The sequence below is a fragment of the Notolepis coatsorum genome (assembly GCF_963971535.1).
Source record: "Notolepis coatsorum genome assembly, chromosome: 6".
NCBI classification, from domain to species: Eukaryota; Metazoa; Chordata; class Actinopteri; order Aulopiformes; family Paralepididae; genus Notolepis; species Notolepis coatsorum.
The window spans coordinates 159543103-159560276 of record NC_140170.1 but is presented as its reverse complement, the minus strand read 5'-3'; the positions used below and the strand labels follow the sequence as shown (position 1 = coordinate 159560276).

Below are 17174 nucleotides of genomic sequence, written 5' to 3'. Positions count from 1 at the left end.
CGTGCATTTCCTATTGATGACAGCAGCACAGCAGTGCCACCTAAACACAGTCTAGAGACTCTTCAGTTTATTTATACACCGTTTAAACATGGCCCACATGTATTCCGTATTTTAGGACGGCCGGGGTGAATACTCAATTCTGATTGGTTTGTAGGTGTCCATTTAAAAGTTGATAATGGACACCTATGACATCACACTGGAAATGCGTCTATACTAGTATTGAATTGGGTGTGCACAGACTGAGTATCACTAGTTATGCAGTGATGTAGTTATCAGAAAAGTAAACAGGCTACAGTTGTGTCTTTTAAAATATTACTTGTCCTTTCTGACAAGTTATGTTTTTGTAGGTTTTTATTGATTTTTGCTACCGGGCAGTCCGGTAGAGAGAAAGAGGAGGAATGGGAGATAGACCGGGGAAGACATTCGGCAAAGATCACCGGGTCCAGGAGTCGAACCTGTGTCGGCCGTGTAGCACCGTAGTGCTGTATGCGGTGCGCCACTCGGGGGCCCACAGTTGTGTCTTTTAATGCACAAGGATACAAGACCTTTATCGTCGTTTCTATGGACACAGTGAATAGACGAGGCTGACTCTGTGAAGCGATTTGACTTTTCAACTCACTTTCACTACTTATTTGTAAAAGAGAAGAAAAAAAATGGGGGGGACAATAATATAATAGTATTAATTCAATAATAATAATATGAGTAAAGGAGGCACCGGTTTCTTTACTTCCTGTTTGGGCAGAGATGTTTGACAGTGGGACAAACTGTCTGCTCACCGCTCTAAATGAATGTGCATTGTGTGGACTCGCTACATGATATCCTGCAAGCTAATGTTGTGGTCGCTAGTGTTGCCTAAGGTTTAGGCAGTGAATATGATCTAATAGCTGTGGAAGTGATTCACATGCACAATACATTGTTTGGTGTTAATCCTTGTATTCAGTCGAATAGAGCACAGTCAATCGACTAGAGCAGGGGTTCTCAAACTTTTTTATACCACAATCCCATTTTATTTAGGATTTTTTTTGGCGACCCCACACTTAATGTATTGCGTAATTTCAACGTGGAATTAAGGAAAATCTAAATAAAAGCACACGTTTTACTCTGCGCAAGGCTGTAAAACTTGCTAAGAGGACATACGCTGACAAGATAGAGGCACAAATGGTCCAGAATGACACAAGAGGTTTATGGCGAGGACTACGGACGATAACTGACTACAAAGTCAGCGCAATGGGGAGTGCCGACGCCTCTCTCGCGGACCAACTCAACTCCTTTTACGTACGGTTCGGTGCAAACAGTGGCGACGCTAGCTCACCGGCTAACGACGTCACTGACGCACCGGCCGTCGTGGAGGGGGGGGGCATCCTTGGGGGGGGGGGGCACTCTCTCAGTGACGGAACACAGTGTGAGAAGAGCATTTATGCGGGTGAACACCAGAAAGGCAGCTGGCCCAGATGGGATAACAGGACGTATACTTAAGTCCTGTGCTAACCAGCTAGCCCCAGTGTTCACCACCATATTTAATCTATCCCTGGCTGAGTCCGTGGTCCCTGCCTGCTTCAAGGTGTCCACTATAATACCGGTACCAAAGAAATCCTCCCCAACAGGTCTTAATGACTACAGACCGGTGGCACTCACCTCTGTGGTCATGAAATGTTTTGAGAGGCTGGTTAAGGATTACATTTGTGCCTTCCTACCCAGTGATATGGATCCATTGCAATTTGCATACAGGCCAAACAGGTCCACTGACGATGCAGTCTCTCAAGTACTTCACAGTACCCTCTCTCACCTAGACTGCCAGAAGGGGGGCTATGTGAGACTGTTGTTCATTGACTACAGCTCAGCGTTCAACACCATAGTCCCCACCAACAAGCTGGTCAAGCTGAGTCTGAGCTCCGCTCTGAGCGCCTGGATACTGGACTTTCTGAGTGAAAGGCCCCAGGCGGTCAGGGTGGGGGGTCAGACCTCCAACACCATCACCCTGAGTATCGGGTCCCCCCAGGGCTGTGTTCTGAGCCCCCTGCTGTATTCACTATACACACATGATTGTGTGGCCAAGTTCAGCTCCAACTCCATAGTGAAGTTTGCGGACGACACAGTGGTGGTGGGGCTGATCTTTGACAATGACGAGAAGGCCTACCGGGAGGAGGTTGATGCACTGGAACGCTGGTGTCAGGACAACAGCCTGCTCCTGAACATTGGTAAAACCAAGGAGCTGATCGTGGACTTTAGTAGAACACAGCAGGGGACACACACACCACTGTGGATAGACGGGGCTACCGTGGACAGGGTGAGCAGCTTCAAGTACCTGGGGGTCCACATCTCAGAAGACCTGACATGGACAACACACAAATGGCGCTTTTCCACTGCATGGTACCTACTCGACTCTACTCTACTCTACTCTGCATTTTCGGTTTTCCATTACCAAATGTACCAAAGGTACCAGGTACTTTTTGGGTACTTTTTTGGTACTTTTTTAGTCCCTGCTCTGTCGAGGTTCCAAGCGGGTAGAAGTGGTACCAGAAAAGTCACGTGATTGCAGACCACTGATTGGTCAGAAGAGAGACGCGTCACACATTGGAGCGTCTGCACAAAAGCAGAAAGCTGCCATCTTTAATGCCTCGCTTAGGATTCATTTCATTCAGGATTTGTTTGCAGCAGGAACAAGTGCAATAAACAAAAAAGGATGGATTCACTGTGTATTCTGCCTCATTTATTGATGAAACAAAACCGACATCAACCCAATTTACCACCGAGCGGAGAGTTTAGTGTCACAAAATTTGTTAAGCTTGTTGTTAGCTTAGGTGCTAATGTGCTTGCGTTTTAGCATGGCTAGCGAACATAGCGTGATCAATATAACTCGCTTGTTTGTACTAGTAACGTTAATGCTATAGAATAGACACAACGTGAGGTAATCACCAACCATTTTAAACCGGTTATTACCTAATGCTAACGTTAGCAGATAGACGGGAGAGGTAACGTTAAAGCTTGTTGTTAGCCTAATGCTAACGTTAACGTCAGCAGATAGACACGAGAGGTAACATTAAAGCTTGTAGAATAGACACAATGACAGGTAACGTTAGCTTTAGCAGAATAGACACAACGAGAGTCTGGTTAATGTTGTTATTGATTGATTGATTGAAACTGTGTTAAACTCTGGCTTGCTCCAAGCCCTCACGGACATAGCTATGCTCACGGAGCTTTCATGTAAACCAGCGGCCCCGCCTCCCCACACGGAGACAAACTGAGTACTACCTGCAGTGGAAAAGGAACGAAGTACCAGGTACCTAAAGCGGGTAGAGTAGAGTAGAGTCGAGTAGGTACTATGCAGTGGAAAAGCGCCAATAGACTCAGTCGTAAAGAAGGCGAAGCAGCGCCTCTACCACCTGAGACAGTTAAGGACGTTCAGAGTATCGGGGAAGACTCCAGTCCTTCTACTCCGGAGCTGTAGAGAGCATCTTGACTGGAAACATCACTGCCTGGTATGGAAACAGCAAGGCACAGGACAAGAAGGCCCTACAAAGAGTGGTGCGCTCAGCTGAGCGTACTACGGGTATTACACTACCACCCCTGCAGGTCTTATATAACAAGAGGTGCAAATCCAGAGCCTGCAGAATAATGAAAGACCCTCACCATCCCAACAACAGCCTGTTCAAGCTGCTGCGGTCAGGCAAACGCCTGGAAACACCAGCAACAGAGAGACTTCGGCTCAGCTTCTTCCCCCAGGCCATCAGAGTCTTGAACACTGAACTCTCCACACACAAGCACACATGAGCACACACATAACACACACACTGTATACGCTCACACACTAACAGTCACTTTAGCACGAACACACACACATGCTGCACACTCTCACACTCAACGGTCACTTTACACAATGAAAAGGTCACTTTAAAAATAAAAAAAGAACGGGAGTGGTTCTTGTATAGTAAATAGATGGATACAGCAAGTTAGCATAAGGACACATAGTATAACTGTAGATTGTATAGTATAGCATTGTATAGTAGTGTACATAAGACCCTGCCTCATCCGTAGCTAACATTGTATTGCACTATCTATCGCAGGATGTCTTACCATGCTTTTGTAAACTTTATGTACATTATACCTGTTATGTCTTATTCGTATTACTTGTATTATTGCAAAAATGTCTTATTCTCATTCCTATTCTTACTACTTGTATTATTGCACAATCGCTGCGGGCATGACCCCCCGCATTTCACTGTATGCTTGTATGCCGTGACAAATAAAACTCTTGACTTGACTTGACACGTTGTTGAACTTGATCATGCATATTTATTAGAAAATGTAATTACAGCACTATGTTATCAATACACATTTATAAAACGAGGCATATTTAGCCAAAATATGTTGCCAGAACATTAAAAAAAATTATAATAATTATTATAGATTTCTTTCTTTTTTCTTTCTTGCCAATGTGCGACCACACTGTCACCTACCCACGACCCCACTTTGGGTCACGACCCATAGTTTGAGAACCGCTGGACTAGAGAATGAAAACATGTCTCCATTTCTTATTGTTGGTGGTGGGGCTGCCCATTTGTTGCGTGTGGATCTCTGACTGGGCCTTTAATCGCTGTCCTGTTCAGGTGTACAACATGCTGGTGGAAACTGGGGAGGTGGACAACACCTACATCATCTACACCTCTGACCACGGCTACCACATTGGACAGTTTGGACTGGTCAAGGGGAAATCCATGCCCTACGAGTTCGACATCCGCGTCCCCTTCTACATACGAGGGCCTAACGTGGAGCCGGGCACTGTGTAAGTAGTGGCCCCCACTGCTCCAGACTCAACCCTGTAACATCAACCCTGGTTTAATTGTGTAATAATAATGCATGTATAACCTCAGCCCTGGTTTAATTGTGTAATAATAATGCATGTATAACCTCAACCCTGGTTTAATTGTGTAATAATAATGCATGTATAACCTCAGCCCTGGTTTAATTGTGTAATAATAATGCATGTATAACCTCAACCCTGGTTTAATTGTGTAATAATAATGCATGTATAACCTCAGCCCTGGTTTAATTGTGTAATAATGCAAGTTTAACCTCAACCCTGCTACAGTTCAACAAAACAACTATGCCATAAAGTATAGCCTGTGTACTTTATTCCATCATCTCAGTACTTAAGTGCAAGTACTTTTAGATTAGTGGTCGACCGACAGATATTTGGCTGCCATTTTTTAAATAGCGGTATCGGCTGATATTGAATTCCAATCATCTGCTCTGGTATCGGCATCGGCACCAGCTGATACCGGTCGCCCGCTGCAGCCGTCTGTAAAGTTTGGCTCCATTAGGGTAGCACCCATCCATCTTAATGCATTAGTAATAGATTTTTAGTCCAGAGTCGCTTGGGAAACTGTGCCATAAGGCAGCAGCCCAGTCTGCAAAGCCTGTTAATAATGAAAACACGGACCTCTTGTTCCTGCGCCGCAGGAACCCTCACATGGTGCTGAACATCGACCTGGCTCCGACGCTGCTGGACATGGCCGGAGCCGACATCCCCTCAGACATGGACGGCAAGTCTATCCTCAAGCTACTGGACACAGACAAGCCAGTTAACAGGTAAAACACATGCTTCTCAGGAGGCTTTGGTATAGCGTAGAGGTCTAAGCACCCACCGACCACCGCAGAGACTCTGGGTTCGAATCCAGCTGTCAGCGGTACTCCCTACTAACTTGCAAACAGCGACACCTACTGGTTATTTTTTTTATCTACTTTTTCTCCCCATTTTTCAATTTTTCTCCCATCCCAATTTCATATTATCCAATTATACCCTCCCCTGTCTCGAACGTTGTTAGACCATGCCTCCCACTGGTCGGCTGCAATGTGGACGAAGCCTTGCATCACGTGTCCCCTCCACTTGAAGCCTTTTTACAACGCATCCGCGTTTCCGGGTTCCTGTTTTGCGCTCTGATTGGCCAGGTCATGTGACATGACATGAGCGCCAATCGTGGGACGGTAAGTTTCTACACTGGTTAAGCTTAGGCACTCTTCGAAGTTGGTTAAGGTTAGAGTTTGTCTTAGAGCGTGACGGCAAGTTCTTTCGCCGGTTAAGCTTAGGCACTCTTTCGAAGTTGGTTAAGGTTAGAGTTTGTCTTAGAGCGTGACGGCAAGTTCTTTCGCCGGTTAAGCTTAGGCACTCTTTCGAAGTTGGTTAAGGTTAGAGTTTGTCTTAGAGCATGGCGATAGAACGCCAGGTAGTTTGCAGGCTGTTCGACGCGGAAATGGGCAAACACGCTATTGGGCGCACATGTCACATGACCTGGCCAATCAGAGCGCCGGAAACGCGGATGCGTTGTAAAAAGGCTACACGCCGTTACACAAGGAGGCAGCCGTCGCATCTTTTCACCTGCACAGCACGATCTCTCAGTGGCGAGGAGTAACGCGTGGGAGGCTCACACTGCCCCCGATACTTCCTGTTTCTGCTGTACAGGTGCACCAACCGACCTGTAGGAGTCGCTATCCACAACGTCCGATCCCCACCCACCGGCTTTCCCACCCCCTAACACTGCCAATTGTATTAGTATGAACGACCAACCAAGCCGGAAGCAACGCCGAGAGCTGGGCTCAAACCCAGCATATCCTGCGTTAGAGGCGAGCGCCTTGCTCACTGCGCCACTTAGCCGCTCTGACACCTACTGGTTATTAAAATATGAAATAAATATAAAATAACAGGTCTACCCTGTTCAGCAGGGAGGGGATCTGGGGGAGATAGTGTGAACCTCTGCACACGTTACGTTCTCCCAGTGAAACTCCTTGCTGTCAGGTGAGAAGAAGCGGCTGGCAACTCCACATGTATCGGAGGAGGCGTGTGGTAGTCTACACACCCTCCCCAGACCGACAGTAGGGCAATGCGTGCAATGACCAGGAAGGGAATTTAATTGGGGGATGGGAGAAAAAATAGAAAGGCAAAATATCTTATATACTGTACTGCCCAGTGTGGATGTCCAAATGATGCTCCAAAACCAAACTTCCTGCCAGTAAGTCAGTGGCCTGTTGATGGTAATAAAATAATATTTTATTACTTTCAAATTTCAACTAGAAATGAATCACAGCAAGTAAACATTGTGAAATGACCCAGGTGTATTTCGGCTATGATATCCTTAATGATCTTTTTGGAGAAACGTTCTCTAGATGCCTGAATTATTAAACGTGCACTATGTATTTTTATGAGAATCACAGAGGTGAATAATTTCTAAGGTATATTTTAATAACTGAATAAACAAACTGCCCTCAGCTTTGGATAAAAGTGTAAGCCGCTTTGGATAAAAGCGTCAGCTAAATGACAAAAATGACAGGTAAATGCCGTTGTAAAAATCCTGCTTTTTCCAACTCCGCAACATCACTAAAGTAAAAACAATCCTTTCACACATTGACCTGGAAAGAGTAGTAAATGCATTCATCACATCACGCCTTGACTACTGCAATGCCCTCTACACCGGCATTAGTCAAGCAGCCATGGTACAGCACTCTGCAGCTAGGTTCCTCACTGGCACCAGAAAGAAAGAACACATTGCACCAGTTCTAGCCTCCCTACACTGGCTCCCAGTCCCATTTTCGAATATAATTTAAAATCCTCCTCGTGGCCTTTAAGGCACTATCGGGTGCAGCACCCCTGTACATCACAGAGCTCATAACCCCCTACTCAGCGCCCAGGTCACTAAAGATCCTCCAACCAGGCTCGGCTGCCCCCCCCCCCCCCCCCCCCGCACCAGACTCAAAAAGAGAGGCGATCACTCTTTAGATCAGCTACCCCTGGAGATCAGAACTGCCCCCTTGCTGGAGACATTTAAGTCCAGACTAAAAACTCACTTTTACTCCCTAGCCTTCAATAAACCCTGATTTTCCCACACCCTAACTCACACACTCCCATGCAATTGTATCCTGCCCCGTCCCCCCTGTATCTGTGCTTGTGCTCCTCTGTCCCCTGTGTGCTATACTGTACTTTGTGCTCCTCTATCCCTGTGTTGGCCTACTGTTGTCCTATTCTCTAACTGTGTTGTCTTGTCCTGCTGTGCCTTTTCTGTAATTTTGTATTATGAATTTTATGCTTTGACTGTACAGCACTTTGGTTGGCTCTCGAGTTTTTAAACATTTATTTTGCAGGCTCTGCAAACAAATGCCCCTCAACCACTCCATCGCCGTGCCAACGCACACATGGACAGCACCCAAATTGTGACTGGCATTAGCATACATGCAGGCAGCTTTATATGTGTCCACTTGATAAGCAATTAGGGACGGTTCCAAGAGGTACTTAAATGTAGTCTGCCAAGAAAAGCTTGTATTATGCAAATCTTTAAGATGCTGTTTTGTTTAAGGAGTTTCAGCTACCCTTAAATTACCCACTGCCTATTTAAATTCTATGAAGCCAAAACCTAGTGTTATAATCAAAGTCAAAGTCAAAGTCAAAGTTATGTGTATTGTAATTTTTCCATTGACATGGAAGCACAAGATACAGCACTCAGGTCTCGGTTATTTGATACTACGGTAGATAAACTAGAATAAATACTCAAATAAATACTGATCCTCATGACAGACATACAAACTGATTCAATAAAAAATCCAGTAAAAACGAATCATTCAATAAAAACAACGAATTGATTCAATAGAAAACAAATCCATTTCAATAAAAACCTAGTCTAATTCAGTAAAAACTGATTTAATTCAATGATGATTCACTGATTAAAAGATTAAAAGAGATAGGTGCCATAAAGTTCTACGGTGCAGTGTGCAGAGGCATGCCAGTGATGAGCTGCGATGAACTGTTCAGTCGTCTCACAGCATCCGGGAAGAAGCTATTCTTCAGCCTGGTGGTTCTTGCCCGAATGCTGCACAGCCTCCTGCCTGAAGGGAGGGGGGTAAACAGTCCTTGGGTAGGGTGGGTGGGGTCACGCATTATGCGGATTGCTCTGTCCGTGCATTGGTTGTTGTAGGTATCAGAGATGTCTGGTTAGCTGCATCCGATGGTCCTCTGTGCAGACCTTACAACCCTCTGTAACGCCTGCTTCTCTGCCGCTGTGCAGCTGCCGTACCATGCTGTGATGCAAGAGGTCAGTACGCTCGCCACCACACATCTATAGAAGGAACTGAGGATGTTGGTGTCAAGCCCCGCCCCTTTCAGTTTCCTCAGGAAGTACAGGCATTGATGAGCTTTTTTTGACTATAGGCTCAGGGTGTTGTCGCGCCACGTGAGGGTGTTGGAAATGTGCACCCCAAGATATTTGATACTGGGAGTCACCTCTAGTCTACAGCTGTGCCATCGATGTAGAGAGGGGGGGGGGGGGGGCGTGCTGGTCTTGCGGAAGTCTATTATCATCTCTTTAGTTTTTTTTACGTTTAGGATGAGGTTGTTCTCCTTGCACCACAGTCCCAGTCCATCTACCTCCTCCCTGTATGCAGACTCATCCCCTTTTGTGATGAGCCCCACCACTGCGGTGTCATCCGCAAACTTCACTATGAGGTTGCTCATAGTGGGCTCTGCAGTCATGTGTGAGCAGGGTGTAAAGTAGTTGGCTAAGGACACAGCCCTGGGGGGGGCCAGTGTTGAGGATGATGGTGGAGGATACAGTGTTATTGATCCTTACAGATTGGGGTCTGTTTGTCAGGAAGTCCAAAGTCCAGTTGCAGAGTGATGGAGGTAATCCGGGTGCTGACAGTTTGTTCACCAGTGTCTGTGGGATGATGGTATTGAAGGCGGAACTGAAGTCCAAAAACAGCACCCTCACATACATTTACATTTTACATTTAGTCATTTAGCTGACGCTTTTATCCAAAGCGACTTACATGTTCTGTACAACAAGCCATCAGGAAGGGCACAACTCTATCAGCTGAGCAACAATGTTCATCAAAGTGTTGAGTGCTACAGTGTAGGTTAGTTTATTAGGACAAGTGCATGACAGTACGGTTAGTTAGGGTTAGATTTTTTTTTATTTAATTTTTTTTTATTCAGATAATGGTTGAAGAAGTGCGTCTTTAGTCGACGGCGAAAGATTGGACGTGTTTCGGCTGTCCTAACTGGGGTGGGTAGTTCATTCCACCATTGTGGGGCAAGGACTGAGAATAGGCGACTTCTCTTTGATGACCCTCCCGGAGCTCGGATAGGAGTAGGTCTGAGGCGGACAGAAGATGCAGAGCGTAGGGGTCTTGAGGGTGTGTAGTTAGAGACCATTGACCGGAGGTAGGCGGGAGCGGTTCCCTTTGCCGCACGGTATGCTAGGTCGAGGGCCTTGAAGCGGATTCGTGCAGCAATGGGGAGCCAGTGCAGGTCCCTAAGAAGTGGGGTGACATAGGAGTCCCTGTTCTCCGGGTGTGTGAGGGACTGATGTGTCACAGTGTTGATAGCGTCAGCTGTGGAGTGGTTTGGCCTGTAGGCATACTGGTGGGGGTGACAGGGGTCAGCTGTTTTTATGGCCTTTTTTATGTTCATCATAACCAGTTTCTCAAAACATTTCATTACAATTGGGGTGAGAGCGATTGGTCGATAGTCATTGAGACAGGACACTGTGGATGCCTTTGGTACCGGGACGATGGTAGATGTCTTGAGGCATGTTGGAACGAACGGTGGCCTGGGACAGTGAGGTGTTAAAAATGTCAGTCATGACCGCTGAGAGCTGGTGAGTACAGTCCTTCAGGACCCTGCCTGGGACCCCATCAGGGCCTGCAGCTTTGCGGGGGTTTATTTTCTGCAGTGTCGTCCTTACCAGTGCGGCTGTCACGCTAAGAGGAGGGTCGTCAGGCGAGGGCGTGAGCCTGGTGGTATTGGAGGCCTTGAAGCGGGCGTAGAAGGTGTTAAGAGCATCAGGTAGTGATGGGTCCAGTGGGTGGGCAGTGTGCATCTTTCCTGGTGTAGTCCATAATGCATGTGTATATATATATATATATTAGGGCTGTCAGTTTATCGCGTTAATTAGATTAATTAATTACACAGCAAATTATCGTGTTATGAAAATTAACTCAAAATTAATTAAAAAAAATATATATATCTAATTTTAATCTCATTCATTCCATAAGAACGTAGAATACACATTTACAGACTTTTTTTTAATATGGTCCATTTGCATGTTCTTGGTATCTGTCTGATTCTAGGGACATCTATGGATCTCAGAGAATATATTCCCAGTGTCAGAAATACTGTGTCTGTTACTAGGCTTGAGTAAATTGTAATGAACCAAATGAGAATATCAATAAAATAAATTGTATCTTTGACTGTGAATAACACCATGCTAAAATTGACCAGACCTGAAAAATCTAAGCAAATGAATAAATGGAAGATGATTAAACAGAAGGTTTTGTAGATACAGTACTGAATTCTGCCATCCGGACACATGCAATTTGAAATATGATTATAGAATATAGAATATCAGGCCTAAAATGGTTATGCGATTAAAATGTGATTAATTAGATTAATTAATTACAAATCCTGTAATTAATTAGATACATTTTTTTATCGCCTGACAGCACTAATATATATACATCTACAGTATTATGTATGTATGTATGTATATATATATATGTGTATATATGTACAGTATACAGTATATAATCTACTAAAATCTGTGTACATTTCAATATGAATACACTCAAGCTGGTTTTCAATGTGCTCTCAAATAAACCCTGTCGTTTTTACAAAATTGTAGCAGTGAAGGTTTCTACACAACGACAACAGTAATTTAGTATGCCTCCATGTCATTTTCTGCAATATCTTCCACACACACTGTACCCAAATATTACCTCAGATGTAGACATAGCTTTGCTTGATCTCTCCCATCATTCACGCCACAGAAACTCAAAACAAACAAACTCGCAAACACGTTGCTCCATGCGGTCTTTCAGTGCTGTGGTTGATATTTCAGTCTGACAGGATTTGTTTATTAGTATTTTTATTTGTTATAATTTTTTTCCAGGTTCCAAGTGAACAGAAAGGGGAAGATCTGGAGGGATTCCTTCCTGGTGGAGAGAGGGTGAGGTTTATTGATTGACCTTGTCTTTCAGAGAACGTGTTTTCATGCTCAGTGCAGTGAGCTGGTGATGTCAGACAGATCTATAGGTTGTTGAAGACAAAGAAACAAGTCCTTTATGGATGTATTTCCTTTGTTGTTATGTTTGTTTTTTTACAGCCCACATCCAGTTGTATTGTCAATTATAATAATTTGTGAGCGTGAACGGACACAACACTATAGGGAGGTGTAGTGGTTACGTCATTGTTGTTTCCGGCCGGTCCACCTCGCTTGGAATTGCAATGTATTTCAAATGGACACATTTCTAAATCATCTTGTTTAAAACAAATAAAGCCTGAACATTGGCATGGTGTACCTTTCTGTGTGTATTCATCCACAATCTATAGCTCAACATGAAACAATTCGCAATTAATCGTAAAATAATTATGCATAATTTTATTTCAACCAAAAATGCTTAAACAATATTGTTAGTGATAGAAGGGAACTCATTTTGTGCAAAAATGGAAAGCTTGCCAATGTTCATGAGGCAGAATTATTACAATAGCCGATAATAAATTTTCCCAATGATAAATCCCTATACGGGTGGACCGCGTGGGAAACTAAAGTGACGTCAGACTACGAATCCGTTGACCCCAAACATAAAAACAGGACACATAAAACAGTAAGAAATGTACAAATACATAGCAGCAATACACAAAAATACTAGTGGCTAGAGATATGTCACATGTGGTCACATGACCGGTTGGTATAGATAGCTGATAACAATGTTCGAACACATCATTCATCTGAAGATTATAAAAAGATAATGTGGTTCTTCTTCGTCTAATTTATGAGCACTTCCTGTTCTCACAGGAAGCCCCTGCACAAGAGAGAGGCTGATGGGAAGGAAGTTGCACAGGAGGAGAATTTCCTGCCTAAATATCAGCGGGTGAAGGACCTTTGCCAGAAGGCAGAATACCAGACCTCCTGTCAGCAGCCTGGACAGGTACACCCAGTGCCTGCTTAGGGCAGCCGTGGCCACGAGAGGGGCCCCAAGAGCGCTTCAAATGTCCCACAAGAGAGTTGTTTTTATATTATATATAATGTCAATGGTAATCATACAAAAACACAATATTATGTTAAAGGAAGACGCCAACATTTTGGGAAATTAGCTTACCGTCTTCTCTGTGCATTTAATAGAAAGCTATCTGGCTGCATGTTAGCCTAGCTTAGCACAATGAATGGAAGCGGACATGACCAGTTAGCCTATAGGCATTGTCCAACTAACACCTCTCCCGAAGGCTAACCGGTCATGTCCGCTTCCATTCATTGTGCTAAGCTAGGCTAACATGCAGCCAGATAGCACTGAACGCACAGAGGAAACTGGTATCTATCTTCTTGTCTCTCTCTGGAGAAGACGGTGAGCTAATTTTCCAAAATGTTGGCGTGTTCTTTTAACAGGCTGGCTAGCAGACAAGACACAGTGGCTGGGGAGCTGTAGCAAATGATCAAGCAGTATTGGCGTGTGGGGCCCCATAAAGACCTGGGCCGTAATCCTTATCTCTTTATTTGTGACTTTTCACCTCTCGACGTCATAAAGAGTAGAAAGCACACAAGATATATAAACAGTATCACCGGGCTTGACCGAATAAACAGCATTAACCTGAAGAGAGAGTATGGCAGAGCAGAAACATTTGCAAAAACAGAGCAAGCCAGCCAAAGCCACATACACAAACACACACGCACACACACACACACACACACACACACACACACACACACACACACACACAGACACACACACACACACACACGTGTTTGTGTATGTGGCTTTGGCTGGCTTATATTTGTAGTGTTATCATCCACAGCACACCTCCATTTTGAGCGGTAAAACAGGAGGTGAAATTGATGTCAAAGGAGTCAATTATAAGACCACTTCTAATACAGTATATAATTAAGCATAGTAATGACTTAATTATATACACACACATATCCTACTCTCTCACTTTCTCTCTGTCTCTCTCACTTTCTCTCTCCCTCCCCCTCTCTCTCTTTCCCTTTGTATTTGTCTCTCTCTCTCTTTCCCTTTGTATTGCTCTCTCTCCCTCCCTCCCTCTCTCTTTCCCTTTGTATTTGTCTCTCTCTCTCTCTTTCCCTTTGTATTGCTCTCTCTCTCTCCCACACACACACACACAATTGATTCATGTCCACATGCAATCAGAAACTGGCGAGGGATATAAACATCCCGAATGCAGTCCAGACATTTGAGAGACCCGCCAGCTACATGTGAGTTCATTTGATTGACAGCCAGGTTGAAGAAGGCAACGCAGGTTTGTCAGACGGCACACTAACATGCAGCAGCATCCTCCATGGGGACAGAAAGCAACACACCGTGCAGCTGCCGATGATGATGGCTGCTTGGCCTCTCTCCCAGAGGCCTCTCCCAGCCGCTACATGACCAGGCTACCAAATATGGAGCTCTTACACCTGTAGCCTGGCAGTGGAATGGCCTGCTCCAGCTGGTGATGTGTCAGTAAAAGAAATAACACAAAAAAAACATCCTCTAGGCTATAATCAAAAGTACAGCCTTCCTCTAAAATGAACACTTCGATGACGTTCCTCTGGGTTGTTGGCTCGGCAACGACATTAGATAACATGTCTGAACTGTCACTGAACGCGCTTGGTTTGACAGTGGAATGCTTACATAACATTTTAAATGATTGGAAAATACATGCAGTGTCATTTCATATCAAATTCACTGTTTTATCATGCATGCACACTTGGCACGTGCAATATAGTCCTTCGTCTATAATCATAGGGAAACCTCTTGGTACCACATAGAACTCTGTGACTAAAAGACTTCTAACCCGACCCTCGGCCTCTAACCCTTTGTGACGAAGGCTTAGAGGCAAAGAAGTGCTTTTCGGTGTATACCATCTAGGGGTGGGAATCAACAATATCTGTAAATACTAGATCTATATCTGTACATATCCTACTCTTAGGTTACGCTGCTGGCCAGTATGACTACTACCATACTGTCGTTACACCTGTATATATGTATACACTGTACATATTATACTACAACTCTGAACATATATCTGATTAGCACTACACTCAGTAGTACTAATTTGTATAGTTTGTACCCAGTTTAATCACCTGTACATTGTATATTGCTGTTGCACTTTACCGTTACATTTGCACTCTGGCTAGATGACAAACGTATTTTCGTTGTACTGTACTTTTGCTGTATGATGACAATACATTTTAATCTAATCTAATCTAATATTATCACGATATACGATACTAGAGTCACAATACGATATCATGATACTAGCATCACAAAATACGATATTATCACGATACTAGTGTCACAATACAATATCACGATACTAGAGTCACAATACGATATTATCACAATACTAGTCACAATTCGCTATTATCACGATACTAGAGTCACAATACGATATCATCACTACCTATAGATAGTTACTCTCTCTTTCCCTCTCTTTAGAAGTGGCAGTGTGTGGAGGATCCCTCCGGCAAGACGAGGCTGTATAAGTGTAAGGGCATGGCGAGTCTCTACGCCCCGCGCATGCAGGCTCTGATGGCCAGGGGCGGCTCCCAGCTCTACGGAGGAGTCTCCAACTCAGACGGCTGTGACTGTGGCCCCCTGGGCTTCAAGACCACGGTGCTGAAGAGGAAGAGGCTGCTCACCAAGAAGAGTAAGCATTACTCTTCATTCAACGTTAAACAGAAAACAGGGTGTGGGGGCTGGACGAGCAGTGTTCTGGTCGTAGAGAGTTGCTTTACAAAACATCAGGCAGCAAGATAATAAAAGCCATCATTGGATCTTCTGTCACACGAGTCACATGGTTGATTTACAAAATGTTTGGTGCTGTTGTTTTCTTACTTCGGTATCAATGCATCAGAATCGGAATCAGACATGTCTTTATTGCCAAGTAAGCTTACACATACAAGGGATTTGTCTTGGTCTTTTGGTGCATTAACATTAACATTAACAACATAACATTAACAACATTAACAAACAAATCAAGTAGAATAAAATAAATTATAATAATTACAAAAATATAAAATAAAAAAGAATAATAATTAAAAGAAAAATGGAATATATCAACTAAATTAGAATAAACATATAATAGAATATAATACAGGACAGGGCTGTACAAATAGCAAATGACAAATTCACTCCCATATATTTCAAAACAATATCACAACCGCGGTGATTAAAAACAATTGAACGAATGTTTGTTAATTGTACGTTACACCTTTTGTTTTGATTATTCCAGTAAACGTGGCACTTCTGCTTCCTACCAACCCACTGCATCAGCCAGCCGACATGGCAGAGGAACAACGTGAAGGGGTTTTCCAGTCAGGGAGACGGTCTTTCAGTAGTTACTAGAGGGGAATAGCACTCAGATTAAGAATTCATGAGTGTTATTCCAATGGCTCAGGGCAGGAGAGTCCGGTCAATATTTGCAAACATAAACAATTGTCTTCCAAGTCCATAAACCACAGAACTAAACCTGGCATCAATAAGTAAAATCTGGACTTCGTTCAGAGACAAAGAGAGGTTGAGTGTTGGAATGTTTACAGTATATCCATATGAGCTATATTCTGTTTAGTATTATCAGTTTTTACCAAACAATGTACACTTATCTCACTTATTACCCAGAGTGCTTTTATGGTCATCTTTACCATCCTTCACCATTCATTCTCTGTAGAGCAGTTATTATATTACTACATCATTTAAATGTAATACATTAGCGGTGATTGATTGATTGAAAATTGTATTAACAGATTGCAGAATGGGTACAATACAGTACGGCTCAATACACACAATTGTTAAGGGGATGCAGACCAGAGAAAGACTTTGGTCTTGTTTGAATGAATGAATGAATGAATGAATGAATGAAAACTTTATTTAACAGATTGCAGAATGGGTACAATACAGTACGGCTCAATACATACAATTGTTAAGGGGATGCAGACCTGAGAAAGACGTTTGTCTTGTTTCCATCAGGGTCCCCCATTTTCAATTCATATAGACATATATGACATACATGACATACAGATAGTCAGTACTGCTACATCTATACATTTATGACATACCAGATTTGCAAATACAGTACTGTTTGTGATACAGAAGGAGTCAAGAAAAGGGAGTATATACATTTGACGTAGAAACTGTAC

General features: G+C 43.7%; 1 protein-coding gene across 1 annotated transcript in view; it reads left to right on the top strand.

Moving 5' to 3' along the window:
• The window catches only part of LOC311230254 (extracellular sulfatase Sulf-2-like), a gene marked incomplete at its 3' end in the record, with an annotated part of 130980 nt that extends 118989 nt beyond the window's left edge, over positions 1 to 11991 (top strand). The window contains exons 8-10 of the mRNA XM_084316475.1: positions 4608 to 4783; positions 5461 to 5589; positions 11931 to 11991. Coding sequence (XP_084172601.1) covers positions 4608 to 4783; positions 5461 to 5589; positions 11931 to 11991 — 366 coding nt within the window. The remainder of the gene's footprint in view (positions 1 to 4607; positions 4784 to 5460; positions 5590 to 11930) is intronic.
• Positions 11992 to 17174: the final 5183 nt, after the last annotated feature.